Source organism: Andrographis paniculata, unplaced genomic scaffold, assembly GCF_009805555.1.
Source record: "Andrographis paniculata isolate CXL003 unplaced genomic scaffold, ASM980555v1 Contig75END, whole genome shotgun sequence".
Taxonomy (NCBI): domain Eukaryota; kingdom Viridiplantae; phylum Streptophyta; class Magnoliopsida; order Lamiales; family Acanthaceae; genus Andrographis; species Andrographis paniculata.
The window spans coordinates 885,518-913,234 of NW_026137612.1; the positions used below are offsets into that span (position 1 = coordinate 885,518).

At 30.4% G+C, this 27,717-nt stretch overlaps 3 protein-coding genes across 4 annotated transcripts; 2 read left to right on the forward strand and 1 right to left on the reverse strand.

The window, feature by feature from the left end:
- Nucleotides 1–2,496: 2,496 nt before the first annotated feature.
- LOC127266351 (equilibrative nucleotide transporter 8) lies at nt 2,497–5,111 on the forward strand. Its single transcript, XM_051296570.1, has 2 exons — nt 2,497–3,084; nt 4,220–5,111. The coding sequence occupies exons 1-2, from the start codon at nt 2,565–2,567 to the stop codon at nt 4,927–4,929; spliced, it is 1,230 nt and encodes a 409-aa protein (XP_051152527.1). The 5' UTR covers nt 2,497–2,564; the 3' UTR covers nt 4,930–5,111.
- A 7,927-nt stretch (nt 5,112–13,038) lies between these two features.
- On the forward strand, nt 13,039–19,457 carry LOC127266306 (CBL-interacting serine/threonine-protein kinase 24). Of its 2 annotated transcripts, XM_051296509.1 has the most exons (15): nt 13,039–13,205; nt 13,515–13,724; nt 14,230–14,292; nt 14,425–14,496; nt 14,852–14,959; nt 15,048–15,122; nt 15,265–15,318; nt 16,038–16,163; nt 17,046–17,135; nt 17,818–17,940; nt 18,132–18,251; nt 18,541–18,657; nt 18,754–18,810; nt 18,882–18,956; nt 19,050–19,457. In XM_051296509.1, exons 2-15 carry the CDS (start codon nt 13,560–13,562, stop codon nt 19,155–19,157), a joined length of 1,353 nt encoding a protein of 450 aa, XP_051152466.1. In that variant the 5' UTR covers nt 13,039–13,205; nt 13,515–13,559; the 3' UTR covers nt 19,158–19,457. The 2 variants fall into 2 exon arrangements, with proteins under 2 accessions (XP_051152466.1, XP_051152468.1); XM_051296511.1 differs by lacking the exon at nt 14,425–14,496.
- A 1,024-nt stretch (nt 19,458–20,481) lies between these two features.
- Nucleotides 20,482–23,723, reverse strand: LOC127266297 (EIN3-binding F-box protein 1-like). The gene is made up of 2 exons (XM_051296490.1): nt 23,288–23,723; nt 20,482–23,069 (listed from the first exon to the last, which is right to left on the reverse strand). Exons 1-2 carry the CDS (start codon nt 23,310–23,312, stop codon nt 21,172–21,174), a joined length of 1,923 nt encoding a protein of 640 aa, XP_051152447.1. The 5' UTR covers nt 23,313–23,723; the 3' UTR covers nt 20,482–21,171.
- Between the last annotated feature and the right edge of the window lie 3,994 nt (nt 23,724–27,717).

Sequence of the window (27,717 nt, forward strand, 5' to 3'; positions counted from 1 at the left end):
AAAAAAAAAAAAAAAAAAATGATTTGTATCAAATTTATTGTAAAACTTTTACTTTAATAAATAATAATAATAATTAGATCAAAACTCATAATTAAATTCTATTGTTCGTCACCTTAATAATTAATCGATCATATTTTGTTTTTCGAAGTCAAAAGGCAAAAATATATACTTCCTACATCCCACATAAAATGTTCATTTTTTTTATTTCCGTCAGTCCCACATAATTTATCCTTTTTTTAAAAAAAATAATAATTATACAATTTAATATTTTAAATTCTATAATTTATAATTTTTTAATCTTAATTAAATTATTTAGTTATCTTAATCTTAAATCTATAATTATTTTTATTATGTCATAATTATTTTTACTGATACATTTTTAATTATTTATTAATTATATTTTTTCTAAATTCTCGTGTGACGAAGAAAGTATTATATTTAATATTTATTTTGTATTTAAAATGTCACATCTTTATATCTAAATGAATAAAATTTTAAATAATTTAAATCTTAAAATACAATCAAAACACAAAAAATAAAAATACACCCATATATCTTTATATAATGCTTCACATATTTAAATCAAAATAGAAATATTCTATACATCAATTTATTCTTTTGAAGTTGATTAAATGTAGAAATAATTATTAAAGGAGTGATGATTGTTAAGACTATTATGTTTTTTGACAAGAAATATGAAGTGATATTTTTCTCTAAACTCATATTGTTGGAACTTTGACCAAAGATATCGAATATATTTATCAATGCTGGCATACCGAGACAATGATATGCATTTTTTATGCATTGTGATTTTTTATATAATATTTTAAATAAAAAACTAAAAATATATTAATGAATGATCGAAAAAAAAAATATTTTATACATTTTCACTTGTGTTTTGATAATATTTTTAGAAAAAAAATATATATTTTTTTGTCATCGAACTTTCGGAAAACAAAATAGTAAAAAAATTCCAAGAAATCAGGCGGAAAAATACAGTTTAACTTTTTCTATAATTTTTCTTTCGGTATTTTATTATATTCTTCTTGTCCATCCGAAATATTTATATTTATTTTTGGTGCTGCTTGTGGGGAAATTAAAGAATTTAATATTACTTCTTGTCCGATTCTAAGGTCTTATTTATTTTTTATATTTTAATTTTTAAATATTAATTATTATATAAAAAGGCAATACAAATTAAGAAAAATTTGCAAAAAATACTTTCATTAGTGTCTTATAATACTAATAAAATAATATTTTTGTAAAAAATTATACAAATATTAGTGTCTAGATTTATGTATATAGGTTATGATAGATACACGAATTTAAAAATTTTATATATAATTAATAAATAATATATATTAGTAAAAATAATTATTTTATAATATAAATAATTATATATTAATATTAAAATAATAATTAGTTAAATTAAATTTAAAATAAAATTAAAGTATATAATCTTTTCTGGACGTGAGACCACATAAATGACAATATGGACATGATAGATGAATCGAAAGGAATATAAATTTTGTAATATGTACTAAAGTCTTTATTTAACAATAAAGAAATATAAATATTGCATTTGGACAGACAAAAATTAAAAAAATATAAATCTTCTGAATAAATAGAATAAGTATAATTTTACCCCCAAAAAAACTTGGAACATTGAATTCAACTATTGAAACATCAATTTTTTATTTTTTATTTTTAAAAAAAGGCTATATAAACGGAAGTTTTGAAAAACATTCCTAATAATTAAAAATAAGTATTTGATATAATATTTTGTGAAATTATAAAAATATTTTTCGGAGGCCCATTTACTTTTTGTTTTTTCGTATTGATTTTAAATATTAATTATTATATGAAACGTAGTACAAATCAAAGAAAAATGGCAAAACATACTTCTATTATTAGTGTCTTGTAATACTATTATAATGATATTTGTGCAAAAAATTATACAAATATAAGAATATTTTTAAGGTTAAGTACAATAACGCAAAAAGTAGACGAGACCATTAGAATCGGACGAAGAGAGTATAAGATGACAAAAGTTTAAAAAAATTGTAATCGATATTGACATGGACAAGGAGAAGGAATAACTTGACCTAGAAGAGTTGTGTGATTGCTCAAAAAATCTCCTTAACTCGTTTGTTGGTTTGGATTTTGAGTTGGAATTTGAATAATAAAAATTTTGAATTGGAATAGTTGTATGATGTGATATAAATAGGTGTTGACGTGATATTTGAATATAAAATTTATTTTTAATATAATATAAAAAATGAAAAATAAGTATTTGATTTGATATTTTTTTGGGAAAAAAAAAATGATAGAATAGTAAATTTATAATCCAATTTCCCAAACAAACACGTTTTTAATATAATTTCTTGAAATAACTTTTGAGTTGTCACTACACAAACAAATCCACACTACTTTTTATTACCCTCTCAGCTAATCATCGAACAAAGTTTACACTTAATTAAATTACTCATAATTTTAAACCATGCCATTGATAAATTGAGTAGTTTCCATTCCAACCTAACAAGAAACTACATTTCTGATCAACAATGGAGGAGGGTTTCAAGAACCCCAAAGCTCTGACGGCGGCGGCGAATCCGCCGGAAGACGTTTTCCGGGCGGCCTATATGCTTCATTTCGTTCTCGGGTCGGGGATGTTGTTGCCGTGGAACGCGCTAATCACGGCCGTCGACTATTTCGGGTATCTCTACCCCGACCGGCACGTCGAGAAGGTGTTCTCGGTGGCCTACATGGCGTCGTCGCTCGTGGTTTTGGGTTTGATGCTGAGCCTCGGCTGGTGCCGGCGAGTGTCGAGTTTGAGGACGAGATTGAACGTCGGGTTTTGCATGTTTGTCGCGGCACTTATGGCGACGCCGTCGATGCAATGGGTTTGGCACGACGACGACGATGGGGGGAAGATGAGCTCCGGCGAAGCGTACCGTGTCGTTGTCGGGTCGGTTTTGGTTTGCGGTTTGGCCGACGGACTCATTGGCGGGAGCTTGATCGGGAGCGCCGGAATGTTGCCGAAGAAATACATGCAAGCCGTCTTCGCCGGAACGGCTTCCTCGGGTATCGTCTCATCTTAACAAATTAAGGCTATGTTTACATACGTATTTTTTAAAAAATTCTAAAAAAAATAGCACAAAATTACTCTTATAAAATATTACATCAAATACTAACTTTGAATCTCCAAAAACATCTATTTAAACGAAGTCTGGTATTGTCATAACATTAGAGATGTTATTTGAGTCGGGTATCTAGTGTTCAAATTTGACTCCAGCTTTTACTAAGTTAAATAATTTTATGAGAAATCTCATGTTCGAATTCGAACTCAAGTTTTATACTGCCTCAGTCCTATGAGAAGAATATAATGCCTTTTTGCATATTGATTTTTTGAATATTAATTATTATATTAATACGTAGTATAAATTTTTTAAAAAATACAAAAATATCTCTATTGGTCTCTTATAATACAAATACAATGATATTTGTGGTGTAAAATTATACAAATATAAGGATATTTTTAATGTTAAACATAACGACGCTAAATGTAAACGGTACTCTTCTTATGAGACGACAGTATTTATAATTTGTTTGAGTTTTATGAACCTGAGTCTACTCGACTCAGTAATAAATATTCTTTTAAGTTTGTGTTCGCTTGTTAAAATTTTCAGTAGTTCTACCTAATGTTACCCTATGTGGGGCCTTTTCCCACCCCATCCCCTTTTAATTTTAAATTTTTTTTTATAATATATAATATAAAAAACAATAAACAAATTAAAAAATTGCTAAATATTGATAGATTATTTATGTGAAAATTTTGAATAATAAAAATATTTATATCATAATAATTGTTTGATGCTATAAAAATAGATATGAAAAAAAAAAGTAATAAATAATAATTAAAAAAAAATTCAAAAAAATCTCAACCAAAATACAGACGAGATGATATTTTTAAGAGCTATTTTTTTTAATAAATGTTTACTATTTATCAATTTCATAGAATATAAAATTCATCTGGTAATATGCATTTGTCACTGTAGATTAATATTTTGCAAGATTTTCAAAATATAATAACTCCATTGATAAAATTATTGGATAACAAATAGATGATGATCGTTTGGAAATTTGAAAATTTAGCCCCCCTCTCATCTCGGTCTGGTTCCGCCTCTGTGTTGTTACGCTAACACTTGTTTTTACATAGGTGTTTTGATTTCGATCTTAAGAATCGTTACAAAAGCATCGCTTCCCCGTACTCCACGAGGCTTAAAAACGAGTGCGCAATTCTACTTCATCCTTAGCGCCGCGATCTTGATCGGGTGCATTATCTGTTGCAATATTCTCCACCAACTTCCCGTCATGCGGCACCACCGCCGCCACCGGAGCTTCCACTACATCCTCTCACCTTACGGCGATCCCTCCGCCCTCTGGGAAGTCCTTGCCAAAATAAAATTCCCGGGGTTCGGAGTCTTCTTGATATACACGGTGACATTGTCGATCTTCCCCGGATTCTTGTCCGATCATGGCGTCCGGTCGGAGCTCCTCGGCGATTGGTACCCGATCGCGCTGATCGCGGCCTACAATGTGTCGGATTTTGCCGGAAAGTTAGCGACCGGAGTTTATGTCGTGAAGGGGGTCGGGAAGGCGGCGTGGGGGTGCGTGGCAAGGTTGGTGTTCTACCCGTTGTTTGCGGGGTGTTTCCGGGGGCCGGCGTGGCTGAGGACCGAGATTCCGGTGGCGGCGCTGACGGTGTTGTTGGGGTTTAGCAACGGGTACTTTACGAGCGCAGTGATGATTATGGCGCCGAAGGCGGTGGCGGAGGCGGAGGCGGAGGTCGCCGCCGTTGTTATGGCGGCGATGCTCGGAGTGGGGCTGGTGGCCGGCTCCGTTGTAGGGTGGCTTTGGATAATATGAATTAATGAAGTTTTAGTTACGGTTTGATTTTGTATTTCTATATATATCTTTTTGGTTAATGGTTTGTTTTTGGTGGTTTGATTAGTTTAGTTAGATATGGATTTTAGGATTGGATTATTGTGTAACGCTTGGGGTTTAAGTAGCATCAATTTATTCAAATATGTTATAAAGTTTGTTTGTCATTTGAAATATTAAGGTTGACTTTTTAGTGTAAATAGTATTTTAATATATTGTGTTTTTTTTTAAAATAATAATAATAATAATAATAATAATATCATGAAAATAGTACTTTTATTGTTTTTCAAGTAAAATATTATTTGTTTGGTTATAATTTAAACTAGATTTAAAATATCATCAAAAGAAAATAGTAGTAAAAAAAAATTCATTTTTAAATTTATGTTTTTCATTACTAATGACATTAGAGACGAAATTAAAATGAAATTTATTAAATTTCAAGTAGGTAACATCCCTAACTTTCATTACAAATATGTTATTTTTTTGTGGAGTATGATATTGATTTGAGTTTTATTTTAATAATATTTTGATTTGATATTTTGTGAAAAAAAATAGTTATTTTAATTTAAAATTTATTGAGTAAATAGTGTTTTGAGCAAAAATTATTTTTAGTCTCATTCAATATCATAATTATAAATTTTGATTTCATTCCAAAAAAATTATCAATTTTGGTCTCACTCAAATAAAAATTTATCAATTTTAGTTCCAAAATGGTTGACTATAAATATATTTTTATATATTTTTAAAATATTAAAAATTGATTAATTTTTATATTATGAAATAATTGTAAAAAATATTTTTGTTGAATTATAAATATATATATATCAAATAATTTTAACCAAAAAGTGAAAATAATAATAAATATGACATACAATATGATTATATTGAATACATGGCCTAGAACATGGCTGTGTTGAGAACATGGGCAGGAAAATGGCCTAGAACATGGTTGTGTTGAGAACATGGGCAGGAAAATGGCCTAGAACATGGCCGTGTTGAGAACATGGGCAGGAACATGGTTGTGTTCAGAACACGGGTAGGAATACAGCCGTGTTCAAAAGTGCAGGGTAATCAACACGGCCGTGTTGGTTACCTGGGATGTCCAGTCACTTTCTAAGTCATCCAACACAGCCATGTTCAAGCCAACACGGCGGTGTTCAGTCCCAATCAACTATTTTGGAACTAAAATTTATAAATTTTTATTTGAATACGATCAAAATTGATAATTTTTTTTAATGGGACCAAAATTGATAATTATGATATTTAATTGGACAAAAAATGATTTTTACTCAAGTGTGTTTTTTTAGATTGAAATCACAAAAGAACACATTTTATTAAAAAATTTAATACTTTTTTAAATATATAGATTGATATACGGCTTGTTTATTTAATGTTTTCCTTTGAATTAATTTTTTTTTTAACGTGAAGTGTAGAAAATTATGCTAGTAATATAAAAAATAATATTTTATATTAAATATTAATTTTTGGTAAAAAAAATATAAAATATATTATAATTACATCGGATAAAAAAAAAATTAAGCAAACAAACTCATGTTTACTGATCCCAAAATCTTCAAATATTTTCTGAGTAAAGACTATCACTCTATTCTCAGTAAATTAATGTCATCATTTATACATGTTTTAAAAGAGTTTGTCAGCGTTTTGTTTGTTTGATATTGATTTTGATTTGAAAGTGGATTTTTAATTTAAATAATATTTTCATTTATAAGTAAAGTATATATATATATATATTAAAAATAATGTAGATTGAATTAGTGATGATTTATGTTCGAAATACAAACATATCATTTTTTTAAAAAAATATATATTATTAATTATTAAAATTATGAAAGTTGTAGGGAAAAAAAAAAAAACTTATAATTTTATTTGACTAAAGTGGTTTCCTTTAATGTTTATACAAAAATGTGAGTATTATTTCGAATAGTTAAAAATATGAGTATAAAATCATCTCCAATCCATTCCTTCGTTTTTTCAATACAGTAAAAATGCAGTTGATCTAATTTTACTCAAATCATAAACTTCCATTTTTCTAAAATCGTATATTCTCTATATATTCTTCTTTTATATTATTTTATATAATTTTTTATATTATAAATTGCACCCCAACTTTAATTTTTTTTACAATATAACCCAAATATATATAATTACACATTATTTTTAAAAAACTATATAATTATATATCATTTTTCTAAAGGTAAGATTATATATCACTTTTAAAAAAATAAAATTATACATTATTTATAAAAAATAAAATTATATTACTTTCCAAAAAAATAAAATTATACATAATTTTTCAAAAAAATAAAATTACATATCATTTTTTTTTAAATAAAATTACACAATATATCCAAAAAAATAACAAAAATATACAAACACCAAAAAACATCATATAAACTCCACTCTATTTTTGGAGTAACACTGTAGCGGGCTGCAAAAATGGGAGGGAATTAATTATAAAAAATAAATAGCTACACTGGACGGAAATTGGGGGTACTTTTTTTTTAAAAAACGAGTGAAAGGGAAAAAAAAGTCCAATTCAGAATATTTTTAGCAATTGTGTTATATTCTTTCAGTCTCACTTACTATATTACAATTGCTATAGAAATGAGAATTTAGGAATTATGTGTTTAATAAATAATTAAAAATATATTAATAAAATAAATTGACAGGAGTAGACAGTCAAATAATTAGTTGTTCCTAATCAGTTGTAGAATAAAGAAAACATGTTGATCCTGCGACTGTGTTCTTTAGTTGATTATTTATTTAAAATGGGGGAAGATTTCAATCAATAATTAAAATAGTTATCTAAGAAAATTCAACTAAACTAATTAAAGTCAATCAATTAAAGAAGAAAGTAATCACGAATTTATCAAAAAGTAGAACACTCTAGTCAAGGGTTGGATGAAAAATTAAATAATGGATCTCATCATTGAAATTTTTTTCTTAACTTTGTCGGTGGCAACGGTACGACCAATTGACCACTATCTAATCGAAAGAATTACCTTACTAAAAATTCTCCAATTGAATTTAATTGAAGAAAAACTCAATTCAAATAATTAATTAATCAATTACGAAAGATTTCGGTTATTCAATTAGCAGACAATCAATTAATAGACTTAAAATTTGGCCACAATAATAAATCACATCTAATGATTGTAAACATGGTACACGAAATCGCACAAATACCAATTAATTGAAAGATTTGATCAAAATCAAAACTATCTCACAAATTCATAATCCAATAATCCAATCCACCCTCAGACTAGAATAAGAAATTAGCTACTAAAATATGACTAGAAATCGAAAATAAATAAATTCTACTTGAAAGAAGACGAAGAAGAGTTGCGCGTTCTTGCTTTCTTACCAAGATGATTTTTTTATTTTTTTCTCCTCCTTGATGTTAAAAAAAAACCGCGTGCGGTCCTAAGATAGCTTGAATATATATTTTTTATTATGTTGTTCTCTTGATGTGAAATTTCAGTTTTATCTTTCAAGTCTTGGCTAATTCAAATTTTCTCTAGACATGCTTAAATCAAAGCGAGAATCTGAAGTTTTTGCAAATATCTTCAATTTCTTCTATTTCTAACACAAAATCAAATTCCACCAGAAATCAGTAGGAACTATGCAAAATTATAGTAATGTACAAAAAGTTATATGAACAATAACTTCATCAATAAAAATTAAAATATTTATAATTATTGTAAAAATATTTATTTTCTATATATCTTCAAGAGAAAAAATATCAAAATAATTTTACATATTTTTACTAATTAATAAAATACTATTATTTCTTAATTTATTATAAAAAGTAAATAGGTACATTAGACTAGGAAGTAGGGGAGTATTTTATTTTATTTTTATAATTATAATTTAATAAAATATATAAATAAATATATATGTTATTTTGTAGAGAATAAATATAATATAAACAAATAAAAAATATATAAATATTTATTTATGATTAACATAAATTAATACTCAAATCACAATATTATTAATTGCATAAATTTAATTTAATACACATTAATATAAGTGTCAAATTAATACACATCAAAATTCTCAAAACTCAAATTAAACCTAATAACTAAAAAAATATAAATTAAAATTTATCTTAAGATTCAAATATAATTCAAAATAATTCTTTATTTTTGCAAACTTGCACGGTCACAACTCCATCTTCACACCATCAGCTATTCCTTACGGTTGTAGATTCGTCCTTGTTGGTCATATGGTCACTAGTTCATCTTATACCGAATAGATTATTTTTTACGAAATTAAAATATATGCTTTAATAATAAACTATATATTTTAATTACTTTTTTCTTCCGTCAAAATTATGTAATTTTTTTTGTCTGCTGAATTTATACACAATTTATTAAACTTATGTACAATTTATTTTTAGTAAATAACTTTATTCATTCACAATTTATTACTCTTATTTTAACAAATACAATAATAACCAAATTTCATTGATTTCTCTATTTATTATATTACTTTTTTATTAATTATTTAATAAATTTCATATATTAGCTTATTTTAATTTTTTATTAATTATTTAATAAATTTCATAGTACTTTATTTTATTTTTTACCTATCTTATTTTAATATTAAAATCAAGTAGGCGGGTCTAGTCTTAACTCAGTGATATTATGTGTTAGGTTTGATTTTATTTCATTATAAGAAGGTTCTTCAAAATAGTAAAAATATTAGTATTTGATGTAATATTTTATCAAAAAAAATATATATATTTGTTGGAATTTTTTTAAAAAAACAAGTTACTTTTAATAAATAATACCAAAATCTTCCAATATATTTGAAGAAACTTCTAATTTTATTGGTTACCATCTCAATTTCAATTGATACTATATTTTTATTTTCTTAAAAAAATATTGTATTATATAAGACTATTTAAAATTTTATATTTTTATCTATTTTTTAATAAACAAATATATTTATAAATATTCAAACTTTTCTATTTATTTTAATCTTATACATTAAATAGATTATAAATGAAATAATAATTAAATCAATTAATTCCCAACTTATCTTCTAACTCAAAATTCAACCTATAATAAAAAATATTCTCCTAACTTTTTCCTTCTAGTAGTTATTTCATTCCTCTTCCAAATGGAACCCGACGGTTTAAAACTCTAACACGTGTTAATTATTTATTATTGTACTATTATTATTATTATTATTATTATTAGGCTAAATTGCACAGATATTGCGGCAAAAACATAAATATGCTCAAACTGTTTTAGAATTTGGATTTGTAAGCTCTTAAACTTACAAATATATTTATTTTTTCTTATATTTAACTTAAAAATATTAAAAATAAATTCTTAAAATCCGAAAAAAATAACTATTTTTTTATAGTATATTTACTATTTTTTTAGGTTAAAAAACACTACCAGAAAATTAAGCTATAGCTGCGGTAAAAAAAGTCACGGTTTTAGTACAAATTGATGACTTTTTACTAAAAAGTCACGGAAAAATATACGGAACTATTTCCGTTGAATTTTGCTGGTGACTTTTTTTTAAGTTGTGACATTTCTGTGACAATAAGTTATAGAATAATACCATGACATGTCCGTGACTTTATATAGCAACAGAAGCTGCAACAAAATTTCGTAAATATTTTATAATTGTGACATTTTCGTGACAATAAGTTACAAAATAATACCATTACACCTCTATGACTTTATATTAACGAAAACTGTAACAATTCCGTGATTTTATATTTTTGAAAAAAAAAATTATATTATAATTTGTGTTCAATGCAACCACACACGATTTGGTTTCGAACTAGTGACCTTATATAGTTATTAAAGACTTACACGACTTGTCATGCCAACTTAGCTATCTACTCTAAAGTATTACTTTTTGTTTGTTATTATATTTTAACTATATAACTATTATTGATTATAAATTTATCTTTTAAAAATATATACATATTTATTTAATATATCATCATGAATTTTTAACAAAAAAATTGAATAGCTACGAACGATATTGAATAAAGATATTGAAGATGATTTTATTATTTTGTTATTACTTTGAATAGCTACAAACAATAATAAGAAAAATTTATAGTTATTTTCGTTACTTATGTTGTGAAATTTGATTTTAAAAAGTCACAAAAATTATACTATGACAATATCTGTAATAATTTAAAATGTTGGAAATATTTTGGTTATTTTTGCCGCAACTTAAAATAGTCAAGAAAAAATTTTGTGACAATTCTTGTGACGAAATAATCAAAAGACACGGAATAGAAATATCTTGGACATTTTCGTTACACAAGCCGTTACTTTAAATAGTCACGGAAAGTTGTTTGTAGCTTTTTCAGCAAATATTATTTACGGAATAGTCAAAACAAAAAGTTGTGACATAAATTTGTCACGAAATTACTTTCCGTGATTTTTAATTGTCACAGATTAAAATTTGTGACAAATTTCCGCAATTATCAACCTTTTTTCTAATAGTGAAATAAATATATTTGTAATTTTAGGGTTTAGAAATTGAGATTATAATATTTATTCAAAGTTTGAACGCATTTAGGCTGAATACCCTTAAATAAGGACCGATGGGTTAGACGCAGAGTTTATTTTTTAAAAATATAAAAAATTTTGACCGCAAGTTCGTAAAATTACATTTAAATTTTGTGCAATTCAGCGATGTTATTATTATTGTTAATAAGTTAGAAAAGTAAGAAAAATGCATAAAGGTTTGTTTGGTTCGAACGTGGGAAGGAGAGTGGAGAGATTTTAATAGAAGGGAGGGAGGCCAAATGGAGGGGAAAGAATATTAAAATTGTAATAGAGTGTTTGGTTTATATGGAAGGGAAGGGAGACGAGGCTAGGGAAAATAATATTTTTGTGTTTGGTTAAGCAGAGAGAGAAGAAAAAATATAATAATTTTACTGCTTTACCTCTGCATTATATAAATAAAGAAAAATAAAAGTATTTAATAAAATTTGATTAATTTATTTATAAAATGTGATACAAAATTTATTTGTCTAATATAATAAAAACAATAATTACATTATTACGTCTTGAAAGAATCCAATACTTTATACATTAGTTATTTATTAAATTTATCAATAAAGATGAACAATAGATTTACAAATAAACAATAATATTATAACAAAATTTATACTCCCTCCGTCCCAAATACCGTGTCTGCTACGCTGTAGACACAGTATTTTAGAAGGGGTGTAATTAGTAGATAATTAAGAATGTATTTATCCTATAAAACATATAAATAATTATAAATTAAGATTAAGATAACTAATTAGTTTAATTAAAATTTAAAAAAATTAAAAAATTAAAAATGAGATTAAAGTGTGTAATCATTTTTCAAAAAATGAAAGTGACATGGTACGTGGAACAGACAGAAACGGCAACGTGAATATGGTATCTGGGACGGAGGGAGTACAAACTAAGTATATTATGAAAATATTTTATATTTTATAATTTATAATTTTTTAATATTAATTAAACTATTTAGTTATCTTAGTTCTAATCTATAATTATTTTTACTGTACAATAATTATTTTTAATAGTAAACTTGTTCATTACTTACTAATTATATTTTATCTAAATTAAATTCTCGTATCTACAATAATATATTCATATTACATGAAAAAAAAGTAAAATATTAATATTATAGATATAATTATATATTAGTTTGTAATTTATTAAAAAATTATTATAATTAAACTTGATTAAAAAATTAACTAAAACTATTTCAAAATATATAATATAATTTCAATATATATTAATATTTATTTGATATAATTAAAAATAAAATAAATAAATATTAAAATTTTAAAAAATATTATAATTCTTTAATAAAATATGCAAAAAAGTATAATAGATAATTAAATTTAATAAAATTTAATAAAATTCCTTTCCTCTAAATTCCCCAAATAGGAGGAAATTAGAAGAAATTGACTCACACCTTCAAACCGAACAGACCCTAAAGGTTTAGAGCAGCGCTAAACGACAATCACAGACAGTAGCTTTGCCTTTGACTTTGCCAGCGTGTTGACTCACCATTGGCACACCACATCGACAGACAGACATACATACATACATATCTTCCCCGATATTCGGGGACCTCGCTCCATCAATCTCCACTTGCCAATTCCTATTCCTATTCCTTTCTGCTCAAACGAATTCGATCTCTCTCGCTCAACCCTCCCCTGTAATCGGAATACCTTCGCTTTTATGACCTAGGTAACGTTGTTTCACTTTTATATTTTCTGTGTCTTCCGATTTTTGCTGCCTTTTGCTTTGTTCATTACATGGGAATAGAAGAAGGTGGCTGTTATCCTTCGCTTTTTGGGGCTTTCGAAATTATCAATTTGATGCTAGGTTTTCTGTGTATGGTGTTGTGATCGACTGATGAGCTGTAGGAGCTTCGGAATTTGCTTCTTTTTTCACTGTTCTGTTTCGATTCTGTAGAATTTTGGCTATGTGGTGTTTTAGCTGGTTGTGGAATTTTTTGTTATGACCTTTGTGATGAATTGGTTGGGGTTTGTGTAGGATATTTTTGAGGCTGCAGTGTGAAATGAGCGTTGCCGACAGAAAATGATGTCGGTGAAGAGAAATGTTGGGAAGTATGAGATTGGAAGGACGATTGGGGAGGGAACTTTTGCCAAGGTTAAGTTTGCGAGGAATACGGAGACTAATGAGAGTGTGGCCATCAAAGTCATGGCCAAGACTACCATTCTCAAGCACAGAATGGTTGATCAGGTGATCTGCTTAATGTTAATCTTCTTATGTTTTTTCGATATATCAGTGAAACAAAGTTTGATTGCATATGCTTGAGTTTTCTTTTCCTGTATTCACAAGTCTTGTCTTAACCTTTTCATGTGATCGAAATTAGATATAGAATACTAATTCCTTGGAGGTACGTATCTGTGAGTAGTTGGAATGAGATGGTTATAAATCACTATGCAAAGGATTTTAGATTTAAAATGATTTCGTAAAGCTACTCAAGATCATTTAGAATAATGTATTGATATCATCTCATTTTGATGCAAATAGCTAAAACTCCCACATGCTTAGAATATAGCATTTTATGTTTGTATCGCAATTTCATTGTTAGTTGTTCCAATTACGTGTTGTTTAAGGTGTAATGATATTCCCGACATTGCATATAGTATAGTTGAGCTTCAGTTTGTTTAAGAATCAGAGATTTGCTCTGATATATTTTAGTTCAAGAAGATCCCCTCTGACTGATAGAATTGATTACCAGATAAAGCGGGAGATATCAATAATGAAGATTGTCCGACACCCTTGTATAGTCAGGCTGCATGAGGTATGTTCGCCCTGCTTACAATGTATTTGCATTGTAAAAGATATGTCTTTCCGTATATTGCCAGTGAGTTCACTTAAAAGAATTCGACTATTATTTTCTTCTAAACATACCTTATATTTTTCTGCCTTTCAGGTCTTAGCAAGCCAAACAAAAATATACATAGTTTTGGAGTTTGTCACGGGAGGCGAACTTTTTGACAAAATTGTATGCGTTCTTTGACTAAAGTAATATGATCACGAGCCAGAAATAGTAGATGGAGAATGAACCAGCATTCATTTGGTTTCCTGTAAACCTGAAAAAATTTATCCATGCCTTTGCTTAATTTATATGCATCGTTTATTTCGTCTTGGATAGGGATAGAAGGTTCCAAATGTTGAATGGCAGATGCATTAGGGATTGTGCGCTTGTATTGTATGCATGTGCTTTGTATCTCTGATCATTTAGCCTCCTAGTCATAGAGAAGATCATGATGGTTGTGCTCCAAACTGTTTTAAGTCGAAAAATTATTGTTTCGTTTTTCTGTGAGTGTGTGCTTGGCTAACTACCTTGCCTCCCATAGGTTCACCATGGTAGACTTTCTGAGAATGAATCAAGGAAATACTTTCAACAACTAATTGATGCAGTATCACACTGCCACAGCAAGGGCATTTATCACCGTGATTTAAAGGTCGGAGACAGTCTTCGGTAAATGATTCATTTTGCCAACCATTATTTGTGCTGGGATTGAAACTTTGATTATTGAATTGTTTTTATAGCCTGAAAATCTGCTCCTTGATTCCAAGAAAAACTTGAAGGTTTCTGATTTTGGACTAAGTGCATTACCTCAACAAGTAAGAGCAATGACCTAATTTATTAATTTGAGAAATATGTATACTGTTTTCTTTTACCTGTGCTTTTTATGGGGTCATGAATACCATGCCCTGTTCTCTCTCTATTTTTTTCTCCTCCTAATTTCACTAAATTCATTTCCAGGGGGTTGATCTTCTTCACACAACTTGTGGGACTCCAAATTATGTTGCACCTGAGGTGTGATCTTTAATACCATATGTCATATTTTGCTATGATCATCCTTAAGTGCTAGGCTGCTAGCTATAATTTGCTGTACAAAACGTACCTATAGCAATCATATAGGATGTAATGTTTTTAGTTTCTCTAAGGTTGACGGCATGTTTCTTTGGTTTACTTTATTGAATTAGTGTCCGTGTGATGCCTTTTCAAGGGATTTGAGAGGTTGTTAAGAGAATCACCAAGGGAATGTGAAGGGTGGAGCTTTTCAATGTTATAAATTTGTGCATGATTTTAGAATTTTCGTCTTTTATTTGTTTCGGTGTTGATCCTTCTTTCTTATCCATTGCATGGATCGGATAGGTGCCTTATTGGCAACCCTTCCCCTCCCTTTAATTTGCATTATGTGCCTGCCTTCTATCATTACACCCTTCAATTTTTGCATCTTATAGAAAATCATCTGGGAAAATTTACAACTCCTGTGATCGAAGCACAGGCTAGATTAGCTTCAAGGTGTGTACAAGCAATACCCCTAATTATTGTACTCTTTAACCTCTTTGAATGTTACCTGAAGCCTGTGGAGGTAAATATCCAATCTTGAACATTTGAACTTATTTATTCTTGAAATATTGGACTTAGTAATCCAGTAGTTCTGTAATTCTTGGGAATTCCACCAAAACTAAATGAAATCATATGTTTCCTCCGCTGACATTTCTGTATCTTATCTAAAACATTTGTAGGTACTAAGTCACCGAGGTTATGATGGCGCTGCTGCTGATGTTTGGTCATGTGGTGTGATACTGTATGTTTTAATGGCAGGATATCTACCATTTGATGAGACAGATCTTCCCTCCTTGTACAACAAGGTTATGTCATTAATACTTTATTGTCAAGTGCTTTGGTTGTCATACATGCAAGCATCTGTGCCGAAATATTTATGAAATGGCATGCTCGTTCTTGTATGAGAGGCTGAGTACTTTATATTTCCCTTGTCAGAGTTATTCTATCAAATTAACCCAAACCACCAGTGTAGACTTTATCATTGTTGTATTAGATGCCTGATCTTTCTTGTGCTCCAATTACGATATTTATGTCATTTACTTGTGGTTGACTAATCCACTTCAAATGCATAAGTGGAATGTTTTCAATGCCAATAAATTAGAAATGTAACCCATAAAAGCAGTTATGATCATTAACTGTAAAATATGGCTGTTGTCTTCTGAACATTGTGTTAGCATCAATATACTATGATGTCGTTTGATAAGTTCTTTCAGCATTTATGTTATACTATTTAAGAGCTTGTAAGATTTAAGTATTTGGTGTGGTAAGATATTTTATGTATTTGGGGTGCGAAAATAGGCCTATAAAATCTTAGACAACACTACATGTTAAGATCTAAAAATTAGGAGCTCATGACTTATATGAACTCATTATGCCTTGATGCTCTACAATTTCATATTTATCTTATCTGAAAGTGTACTTGTTCTTTTTTATTTAACTAATCATTTCTTTTTCCTCTAAAAACATGTATTATGCCTTAAATTCAGAGTTCTGTGACAATCAATATAATCTTTTAACTTCACAAAGCAACCTCCTAAGTTCACTGATTAATGCCCATCTTCATGATTCATGATCTGCTATTTCACAGTAATTTCTTATTTTCCACTTGAACAGCACAGCACTGTAACTTTTTCATTAATTTCTGATGGGTGGTTTTGCTTCTTCTCTCTGTTCAAATCATTATGCAGATTAATGCTGCTGACTTTTCATGCCCATTTTGGTTTTCCCCATCTGCAACGTCATTGATACGTAAAATTCTTGATCCCAATCCCAAAACGGTAAGTGCTTTAACCAAGTTTATCCTTTAGAGCCGGGTGTCTTTTCTTTTCTACGTATAGCATAAGTAGTAGCTTATTAAGGTTATGGGGTTCATCTACAGATACTACTTGGGATAGGAATTTCTCATTGTAGTTATCATATTTGCTTCTTTTTTTTTGTTCAATCATATTAGTTAAAATTTTCCTCCGGCGTCTTTTCTTGATGTTGGTTCTCAATAAATAATCATGTCGCAATGCAATATGATTATTGAAATTTTGTATTACAAGGCACTCCCTCTATTAGTGTTGACTCTCGATATAAAATTAATCGAAATGGTCAAGCCATATGATGGAATGACTTACCACCCTTCTCTGAACCTCAAGATTTTTCGAAGATACCCTATTGGTGTTAGAGACCTACTTAGTATATAAAAAGAAAATAACTTATACAATCTTCATAGATTTAAGTTTGGATTACGTAATTTAATTTCCAAAATTATATTCTATATTTATGTTCATGCTTTCCCCCAACATGGTTCTATTCCCCATTAGCATGTAGTTTATATTACTTTGCTAAATGTTCTTTGATTCCTTTTAATTATTTTTGGGGAAGGATTTCTGATATTGCATTTGACACAATTGAAACTGTTCTGTTAGCTCATTTAAAGGGCTTGACAACACTGACTACATGGTATCTCTACAGCGAATCAAAATCGAAGGGATTAAAAGATCCCCTTGGTTCTTGAAAAATTATGTGCCCGTCAGAGCTAGACAAGATGAAATGGTGAATCTGGATGATGTTTCTGCCGTTTTTGACGACATTGAGGTTGGATTATTTTCTCGTTTTGATTCTCTTGTTTTTTGATAATTTGAAAGGATTTAAATCCAGCTGATTGTTGTAGCTTCTTTACTTATATTTTGTTTTGCAATATCATAATATCCATAATCTTTGCTTCTCTTTTATATCAAACTCATTGTATCTCTTCTTTAGAATGATTTTTGCTCTTTCAATGCCAGGACAAATATGTGAATGAAGAATCCCGAGATAGTGAAAATGGCCCGTTGATAATGAATGCTTTCGAGATGATCACCCTTTCGCAGGGATTAAACTTATCAGCCTTGTTTGATCGGCGCCAGGTACCGTCTATAATTATGATAATAAGTATGTTGCATGTAATTTATTGTATTGAAAGTTGAATTCGGCTTCGTTCTTTCTATTATTTTTTTCACATGTTTTCCCAAAAAAATTAATACACTATATACACAGTTCCCTATAATTCACATAAAAAAAAAAATTTCATTTCCAACAATCTCACTAAACAAACACACAATCACTTATATATGTGTGTAAATTTATTCTATTCACGACATCAATCATCTTTACGCTTCATCCAATCTTTTGTATCCTATCTACATCTTTTCGCAGGATTACATCAAACGACAAACTCGTTTTGTTTCCCGACAGCCCGCAAAAGATATACTAGCCGCTATTGAGGCAGCTGCCCAATCAATGGGACTCAAGGTTCACACACGGAGCTACAAGGTCGACTTCTATTTAACAAAATCTTCAAAAGAATGCATCCAATGTGTTTGATCTCTACGACGCCACTTAACCAAGAAATGTATCGTTCTTTCACAGACAAGACTCGAGGGTGTATCCGCTAACCGGGCCAGCCAATTCGCCGTCGTGCTCGAGGTCAGTTTTATCCATTCCTTGCCAAATTCATCGTCCCCCGGCCATGCACCTTAATGATGGATTCCCTACAGATTTTCGAAGTTGCTCCGTCCCTTTTCATGGTGGATGTCCGTAAAGCTGCTGGCGACACCCTCGAATACCACAGGGTCACTTTTCTTTACCAATTCACCCGTAAATCTTTACAAAGCGCGGGATGGATGATCGAGACTAACTTGTTTATTCCATCTAATGTCATGCAGTTTTACAAGAACTTCTGCACCCGGCTCGAGAATGTCATCTGGAGACCAAGGGACAGTGATCCGGCTATTCTCCAGACAATGACGAGCTTATCCAATTCGAGTGAGTGAAGCAGGCCAGTCGGGAGGATGAAAGCTAATACTTTTAATTTGTTTTTTTATGGTTGAAGAGGCTGCCCGGCGCCATTCTTTGCTACGAGTGAGTTTGTCAGGCGGAGCTGTACGAGGAATGAATAAAACTCCATAGATGTCCGATGTTTGGTGACATATATATATATATGGTTGATGGTTGTATGTATAGGTAGCAATAAGAAAGGAAAATGTTGGAGTCGCCATTGATGCCTGACTTTTTTAGGTCCCATGGTGAATTGAGAATAAAATGAAGTTTCTTGTGTTTTTTCTTAAAAAAACATCAAAATATGAAACTCAAAGTTTTATGTTAGAATTTTATGGTACTAGCTCACATATTGATATACAATACTACCATTAATTTGAGAATAAAAAATATATATTTATACAGTATGTTTTCCATTGCAATTGCAGATATGAATTGAAATATAATAATCAATTCAATACAGAATAAAACTCAAATAATCGAGACTAAAATGACTCTTAAGAATATATCTCCAATTATGCTTAAGATCAAAAACTCTTAAATTTATGTCTTAATTACTTCGTTTTATTAAAAAAGTAATCTGACATGTTTAATAGAAGTTTCTTGAAAAATGGGGAGTGTAACGAAATAGTAAAAACTTTTCACATTGACCTATTACTTCATATACACTACATTAACATGATTGCTAACTTTATTTACTTGTTAATACTGTAATTTACTGTTTGATCAATCAAAATATCCATATAGAGTACACAAACACCCGAAAAAACGCAAACAAAAGCAGTGTTAATATTTCCAAGGTCTCCCTTAATAAAGTAGTAGTAATTGTCTAATAAAAATGTGTTTGTTGAAGTCATCTTTCTTCTATAACTTCTTATTACGGGTGTGTTTCTTTTGATGAGTTTGGAAAAAAAATAGTTTAGGTTTGGTATGAAAATAATATTTAATAGGATATTTTGTGAAATTAAAAAATATATTTTTATCGAGAAATGAAGACTCCAAATAATAAAATTTTGGAAAACTGGCTTAAAGAAACATACCAGTATTATATATTAGTTATGTAATAGTAAAAGTTTTGACAAGTCTACATGAACCAATATTTCAAATATTATTTTAACATACTTTTGAAAAAAAGAATGCTGAACATCTACTAAATACAAAATTATTTATTTAGGATTATAGTAAATGGATTCATTGCATTGTAGTAGTTTGTAAATGAAAAGAAAACAATCAAACATTGTCTGGCCTACCACTGTCGTCAGTACATTGAATTCAAATGTGTGATGTTGTTTGGTTGATAAGTTGTAAATGGAAAAGAAATTGACACAAACAACAAGTTTATTCATTACATCACTAAAATTACACTTCATTACATTACATTACATTACATATGTGGAAAAAGGAATTGAGCAGTTGCATAGTACAATGAACACACTCAAATAGAGCGAAAAAGCACCAAAACAAACAAGACTTAACTTACTACAACTAGTAAGAAAATCTCATCCAAAAACCACCGCCGGAGAACGTAAAAAAAAAAACAGCCATGGCTGTTCCGGCGGCGGCCGTCGATCCCTCGACGGAGAGGCGGCTTCCTCGCTCTAAAATCGGGCACCGACAACGCAACTACTCGGCAAACCGTCTTCCACGACACACTACCTTAACTTAACCTAACCTTAAACCCGAACATCGAAATCGAAACACTTGAAACGGACACATACGAGCAAAATAAACGATCGATGATACAAACTCGGGTGGAGAGCGCCGCGATGGGAAACCTGAAATCGGGACAGACCCAGTTTAGTGCAAGAGACCGGAGGCGAACAAAACGGGGGCAGCCGATCTGATCAATCGATGATCGACGGGTTCGGCTAAAAAGGTTTCAACAGGCTTGTCAAATACAAGGCAGCCTGCAAAAAAAGTGGGTGTTCGCCCCCGGGTCTCTCCGGAAAACAACCGAGTCCAATCGAATCAAGTCGAGCGCAGCGGCGGCGGGAAAAAAGCTACTCGATTTTACGACAGAATATCGCATCTCCACAAGCTCTCGGTAAGCAACTCAATCGCGTGGCCGCTGATCGAATGGCAATGCTGGAGATTCAGCCCGACGAGCGTCGTTCCGAGCTTCTCGAGCGCCGGGGCGCTCTTGTTCGACACCATCGAGCATCCCGACAATGATAGGATCTGCAGATTCGACTGCACACCGCGCGACAGCGCGACGACACCCGAATCAGTAACACGACACTTCGAAACGTCGAGATCGTTGAGCAACGGGCAGGCGTTTGCGAGCGCGGCAAGACTTGCGTCGGTAATTTTCGAACAACCGCAGAGATTTAGCAGCTCGAGCGTCTCGCCGTGCATTCTCGTTAGCGCGAACACCACTTCGTCGGTTAGATTCGAGCAGTCGCTTAGATTGACCTTTACAAGTCCCTTCTCGGAACACTCGACGAGCGGCCGGAGGCCATCATCGGTGATCCGACGAAGCCCGCTTAGATCCAATTGCTGGAGCTGCGGGCAGAGCCGCCCGACCGTCGCCAAGCTCGTGCTCCCGAACCCAGGACAGTTCCGAATCGACAACGATCGGAGCGACTCGCACGGCGACAACATCGTCGGATAATCCGAAGCTAAATCCTTAATTCCCATACACTTTATTACCGCAACGCTTTTCAATTTAAAGCTCGAGCTCGAAAGCGCCGTCAACATTCCGATTTGAGTAATTCTATTACACTCCTCCAATTGTAAGCTCTCGAGAACGCCTGCGGCCTTCGCAAAAGCAACGAGCCCTTTATCGGAGACGATCGAGCATTTCCTAAGGCACATATGTTTCAAATTCAGACAGCCTTTTCCGACAGCTTCGAGGCTCGTATCTGTCAATCCGCGGCACGCGGTGATGGTCAACGACAACAATGTGCGTAATCCGCGGGCATTGCCCATCACCCAAAAGCCCTTCTGGCTCACATTCTGAAGTCCCGACAAGACGAGATTCGTAATCGCCTTTCCGTAATGCCCGATTACGGCGATCGAATAATCGCCGATGTTTAGGCCCTGAAGCTTCAGTTTCGTCAATGCTGACGATCCCGACGACATTAAACTAGCAATGCCCTGATCGCCGACGCGGCCGCAGTCTTTGATCGAAATCGACTGTAATTTTCGGCAGAACTTCGCCACTGATTGAAGACCCTCGTTCCCGATTCCCGGGCACGATTCGATTGTCAATGCTGTAATGTTAGGGCAGTTTTCGGCGATTGCAGATAAGCCCTTGTTCGAAATCGACGGGCATTGGCAGAGATCGAGCTTTTCCAGCGATCGGCATTCGCGGCCGATTTCAAAGAGACCGTCGTCGGTGACTGAAGCTACATTCCACATCGAAAGATCCCTAAGCGACGGGCAGCTGCGGGCAATCGCCGCCAGGCCGGCGTCGCTGACCGCCGGAAAAGAGCTGCTTCCTCTGATCGAAAGCTTTCCAAGCCCGCCGCGGCCGGAAGTTCCGACGGCAATGGCGGCGAGCCTTAGATCGGTTGCTTTCTTCCCTTCCACACACCTCGTGAGACATCCGTCGCACTCCATGTCAGCATCCTCGTCGGCCGCCGGAGCGCCGGCGGCGGAGCCCTGCGAGAACTCGGAGGTCCGGACGTTGCTGAGCACCGTCAGCCAGCGTTTGGAGACGCAGGCGGAGATGCTCCTCTCCCGTCCGGCGGGCAGCCGCCGGAGAATCTCGAAAAGGCACTCGTCCGGCAGCCCGTCGAGAGACGGGCGCTTGTCGTGGAACGATTCCCCGCCGACGATCCACGGCCCGGCGATCCGCGAGCGCTTCCGCGGCGGGCAGTAGACCTCGACGCCGGAGGCGATGGAGAAGACGACGCCGGAGTCGCCGGCGCAGGAGTAACCTCCGGCGTGGAAATCACTGTGATCGCCTGACGAAATTAGGGCACAAACAGTCAGAAATTTCCCCAATTTTCAAAACAAATTTACTGAAATACCAAAATCCATAGCCAGAAATAGGATTAATTAGGCAAGAATCCAAGAAACGAAACCCTAATCGACTAATTGGGCAACAAGCAATCAATCAAGATCCAAATCAAAAATCAAAATTAAAACAAACCAAATCTCAAACTCAAACACCTAAACCCACCTCGGTAATTAACAAGAGCAGGCATGGCTGAAGATGATCCAGAGACGAAAATCCCCAAACAAGAGGAAAAACAGCAAAATCCCTCAACAAAACGAAAGCCCAGATCAAGATCTCAATCAATATTAGCATTCCACGGTGTAAATCGCCAAACACTTCGATTCGATTCAATTGAACGACGACGAAACAAACGCCACAACCCCAAAGGGAAAAAAAAGGGTAAAAACCAAAAAATAAAAAGAGAGGAAAAGAAAGGGAAGAAGAAAACCCTTTTCTCCTTTGCACAGAGCAGTCTTCAATGTACTTGCAATAATATATAATCCCCCAAGAAATGCGAAATGCATGAATACACAAATTAAAATAAAAATATAATAATGTAAAATGTACGAGCAGAAGGAGAGAGAAAGAGAGGAGAGAGAGTGCAAGTAGGTGAGGTGTCAAAAGTCTTTAGATACATGATGATGGCCGAACGCAAGCCTCTCTGCTCTCAAATCTTTACATAGTTCAATGAATCGTGACCGGCAACCGGCGGGCCCAGTTACTGACAGTTTGTCTCTGTGCTGCCACTTGTACTGCAATTTTAACCGGCTGGACCTGTTCTTCCATACAGGCTAAAACCTGGTCCCGGTGCATTGTACAATGGGAATAATCTATACCATATATATATACTTCCTCCTATCGGTGATACAGTAGCGTTTGTTTTTTGCAAAAATTTTTTTTAATATTAATATTATATTAGATTATAATAAAAAAAATAAAAATATTTCTATTAATATAGTATAATATAAAAATAATGATATTTATGTAATATATTATAAATTGAAATAATATTTATTATGCTAGATAAGTAGTACAATTACTAAATTAGAAAATGGTAACCTTGTTTTAGGACGGACAAAAATAAAAAATGGCAACGTTTCAATGGGACGGAGGAAGTATATAAATAATAACCGTTGCTTATTTGATCGGACACGAATTTTAAAAAAAAATAAGTAAAAATAAAATTTCTTATTTTTTTAGATAAAGAAAAAATAGAAAAAATAATACTCCTTCCGTCCCAGATACCATGTCCATGTTGCCGTTTCTGTCCGTTCCACATACCATGTCACTTTCCTTTTTTAAAAATGATTACACACTTTAATCTCATTTTAAATTTTTAATTTTTTTTTAATTTTAATTAAACTAATTAGTTATCTTAATCTTAATTTATAATTGATTATATTATAAAATAATTATTTTTACTAATGCATTCTTAATTATCTACTAATTATACTCCTCCTGAAATATTGTGTCTACAGTGTAGCAGACATGGTATTTGAGATGGAGATATTATTTTTTACTATAAAAACGAAAATAAATTTGATGGTAATAAATAAAATAAAATAAAATAAAAAAGTGAGGATTTCTTGATTTGCCTATGGATTTCTTGTTTTCTAAATTTTATTTAAATAATAATAATTTTAAAAAATAAAAAATAAAAAAAATTCTACTGCTATTGTACTCCCTAATTTGGTTGAGGATTCAGCAGCCACTATATTATATTTCAACCCCTCCCTGCCTAGAAATTACTGTGTGTCCTGTTTTTTTATTATTAAATTTGATATTAAAATAATACTATTAATATTATATTTAAATCAATTTTGTTTTATTATTCAATTTCTAATATTTTCTTTCTGAAGTGAATCTTCTGAAAATATTCATTAATTCAGCAATGTTGAATTTAATAGGCATTTTTAATTAATTAAATTTAAATTAATATCAAGATTAATTTTTGTATATCTTGAATTATTATTCAAATCAACCTTAAAAATGTATTTTTCTTTCAAAAACATTATACCAAAATATTATTTGAATTAATTTTAAAATTAAAAAAAAAAAAAAATCAAATCTAACAAACGCTTAAAAGGACTATATTTTACATAACCAACATTCATATATTCCCTCTATTCTGCACTAGAATTTTATTTTTTTTTGCATTATTGTACTTAACATTAAATTATTTTTATATTTGTTTTTACTCAAATATCATTATAATAGTATTATAAAATACTAATATATGTATTGTTATTTTTTCTTAATTTGTACAATATTTTCATATAATAATTATTATTTAAATATGAACAAGTAAAAAGTAAATGAGACCCTTTAAATATACTCTTTTCGTCCCAATATAAAATTCTTGTTTACTATTTTTCTTCCGTTCCAAAACAACAGTCTTATTTCTATTAAGAATCATATCACTGTAAAATTACATTTACTTTCTCATTATTATTACACAATTGACACTACTTTTTACACTAATATATTTACAAGGACAAAAAAATCTTTTATCCATACTTTTCACCCGCTACCAATATAATACTTCATCCGTCCCACATACCATATCCACGTTGCCGTTTCTATCCATTCCACATCCCATATCACTTTCTTTTTTGGAAAATGATTATACACTTTAATTTTATTTTAAACTTTTTAATTTATTTTTTTAATTTTAATTAAACTAATTAGTTATGTTAATCTTAATTTATAATCATTTATATTATAGAATAATTATTTTCACTAATACATTTTTAATTATCTACTAATTACACCCCTCCTAAAATATTGTGTCTACAGTGTAGCAAATATGGTATGTGGAACAGAGGGAGTATCAATATTCCTTAAATCTCGTACCAAACACAACCCAAACTATAGTTTTGGTACCGACAGCACATATTAATTCACCACAACTTTGACTATATGGTAAATTTAGCATTTTACCACTGCTGAATCAAATCATAATTATTATTTTGGATTTAATTTAATTAAAATAATTAAATATTGATTAAAATATGAGTGTATTACTGTAGACACGAGAATTTAAGGAATAATATAATTAGTAAGTAATTAAGAAATGTATTAGTAAAAATAATTTTTATTTATTAAAAATAATTATAGATTAAGATTAAGATAACTAAATAGTTTAATTAAGATTAAAAAAAATTAAATTTTAAAATATGATTAAAGTGTATAATTAATTTTCCAAAAAATGAAATGACAAATTATGTGAGACGGATGAAAATAAAAATATGAAGAAATTATGTGGACCGAAGGGAATATTAATTTAATTAAAATAACTAAATATTGATTAAAGACAATATTGTGTTGAACTAATATGTGCCTCAACACATGATCCACTGCTTTCATTGCAATGTTGAATTACTCGTTATCTTTTTAATAAATATTTAATTATTTTAATAGGATTGATGTAATAAAAACTGAGTTTATAAAAATGATAATAACAATATAAATTACCATGTTCAAGGACAAGGCCAGTTTTTCTTTTCGTTTTTTGTGCGTTGATATTTAATATTAATTATTATATCAAAATGTAATACAAATTAAGAAAAAATGACAAAAATATTTCTATTAGTCTCTTATAATACTAATAGAATGATATTTGTAAAAAAAAAAAATTATATAATATTTTTAATATTAAGTAAATGAGGCAAAAAAATTAAATGTAATCTTAGATGAAATATTAAATTTGTTATTAAATTTTAATTTTGTAAGATTTTTTTAAATTTATAAATATTTTATAAAATCATACCAATATTAAATAAGTTTTATTAATTTAAATTATCAAATATATGAATACACAAGTATTATTCGATTTTATTAAACAAATCAATATTAACAAAAATATTTAATTTTTTGAATAAATTATTATTATTATAAATTTTAACATAATTAAATAATATAAAATTATATTAACAATAGAATATATTTAATTTATAATTAATTATGCCTATATCATAATAAATAAATAAAAACACAATATATATATATATGTGTGTGTGAAAATAAAAATTAATAGTAAAAGATTTGAAATGAGTTTTCCGTTACGGATATAAAATAGAAAAAATATTTTGCAGATGTAGTGAAAAGAGAAAATATATGAAATGTAAAAATTAATGGATTGCTAGGATTGGAGAATGGTTCTTTCAGAGCCATATTCATGTGGTGTCATTTGTCACCATTAATTTATTTTTTTTATAAATAAATAATTGTGGGATAAATTATCTTTTTAATTTGGTAATTGGATTTATTTATCATTTTCTCGTAATTGAAAATTGTCTTAAAAGAGTTTCGTAAGTAGAATTTTTTACATGTGGATAATTTTTATTTTTATTTTTTAATAAAATATAAATAAATAGTAAAATTAAATATATAAAAATATTAAAAATTAAAAATAAAAATTAATATAAAAAATTAAAAAACAAAATAAAAATTATCTATATGTTCGCCAGGTCAATGAGCGGCTATGTGGATCATTTATATTTTTTATATTAAAAATAAAATATAAAATATAATTGAAAAATATATTAATATATAAATTATTAAAGGTCAAGGCGCTGACTTAGACGGATATATAGATAGTTTTTATTTTTTAT

Bases quoted from the DNA above. Each gene is read 5' to 3' on its own strand.
- LOC127266351 (XM_051296570.1), top strand. From the start codon at position 2,565: ATGGAGGAGGGTTTCAAGAACCCCAAAGCTCTGACGGCGGCGGCGAAT. The intron at 3,085-4,219 runs GTATCGTCTCAT...GTTTTTACATAG, and splicing joins CGCCGGAACGGCTTCCTCGG to GTGTTTTGATTTCGATCTTA.
- LOC127266306 (XM_051296509.1), top strand. From the start codon at position 13,560: ATGATGTCGGTGAAGAGAAATGTTGGGAAGTATGAGATTGGAAGGACG. The intron at 16,164-17,045 runs GTTATGTCATTA...ATCATTATGCAG, and splicing joins TTCCCTCCTTGTACAACAAG to ATTAATGCTGCTGACTTTTC. The intron at 18,658-18,753 runs GTCGACTTCTAT...GTTCTTTCACAG, and splicing joins TTCACACACGGAGCTACAAG to ACAAGACTCGAGGGTGTATC.
- LOC127266297 (XM_051296490.1), bottom strand. From the start codon at position 23,312: ATGCCTGCTCTTGTTAATTACCGAG. The intron at 23,070-23,287 runs GTGGGTTTAGGT...TAATTTCGTCAG, and splicing joins TGCTCTTGTTAATTACCGAG to GCGATCACAGTGATTTCCAC.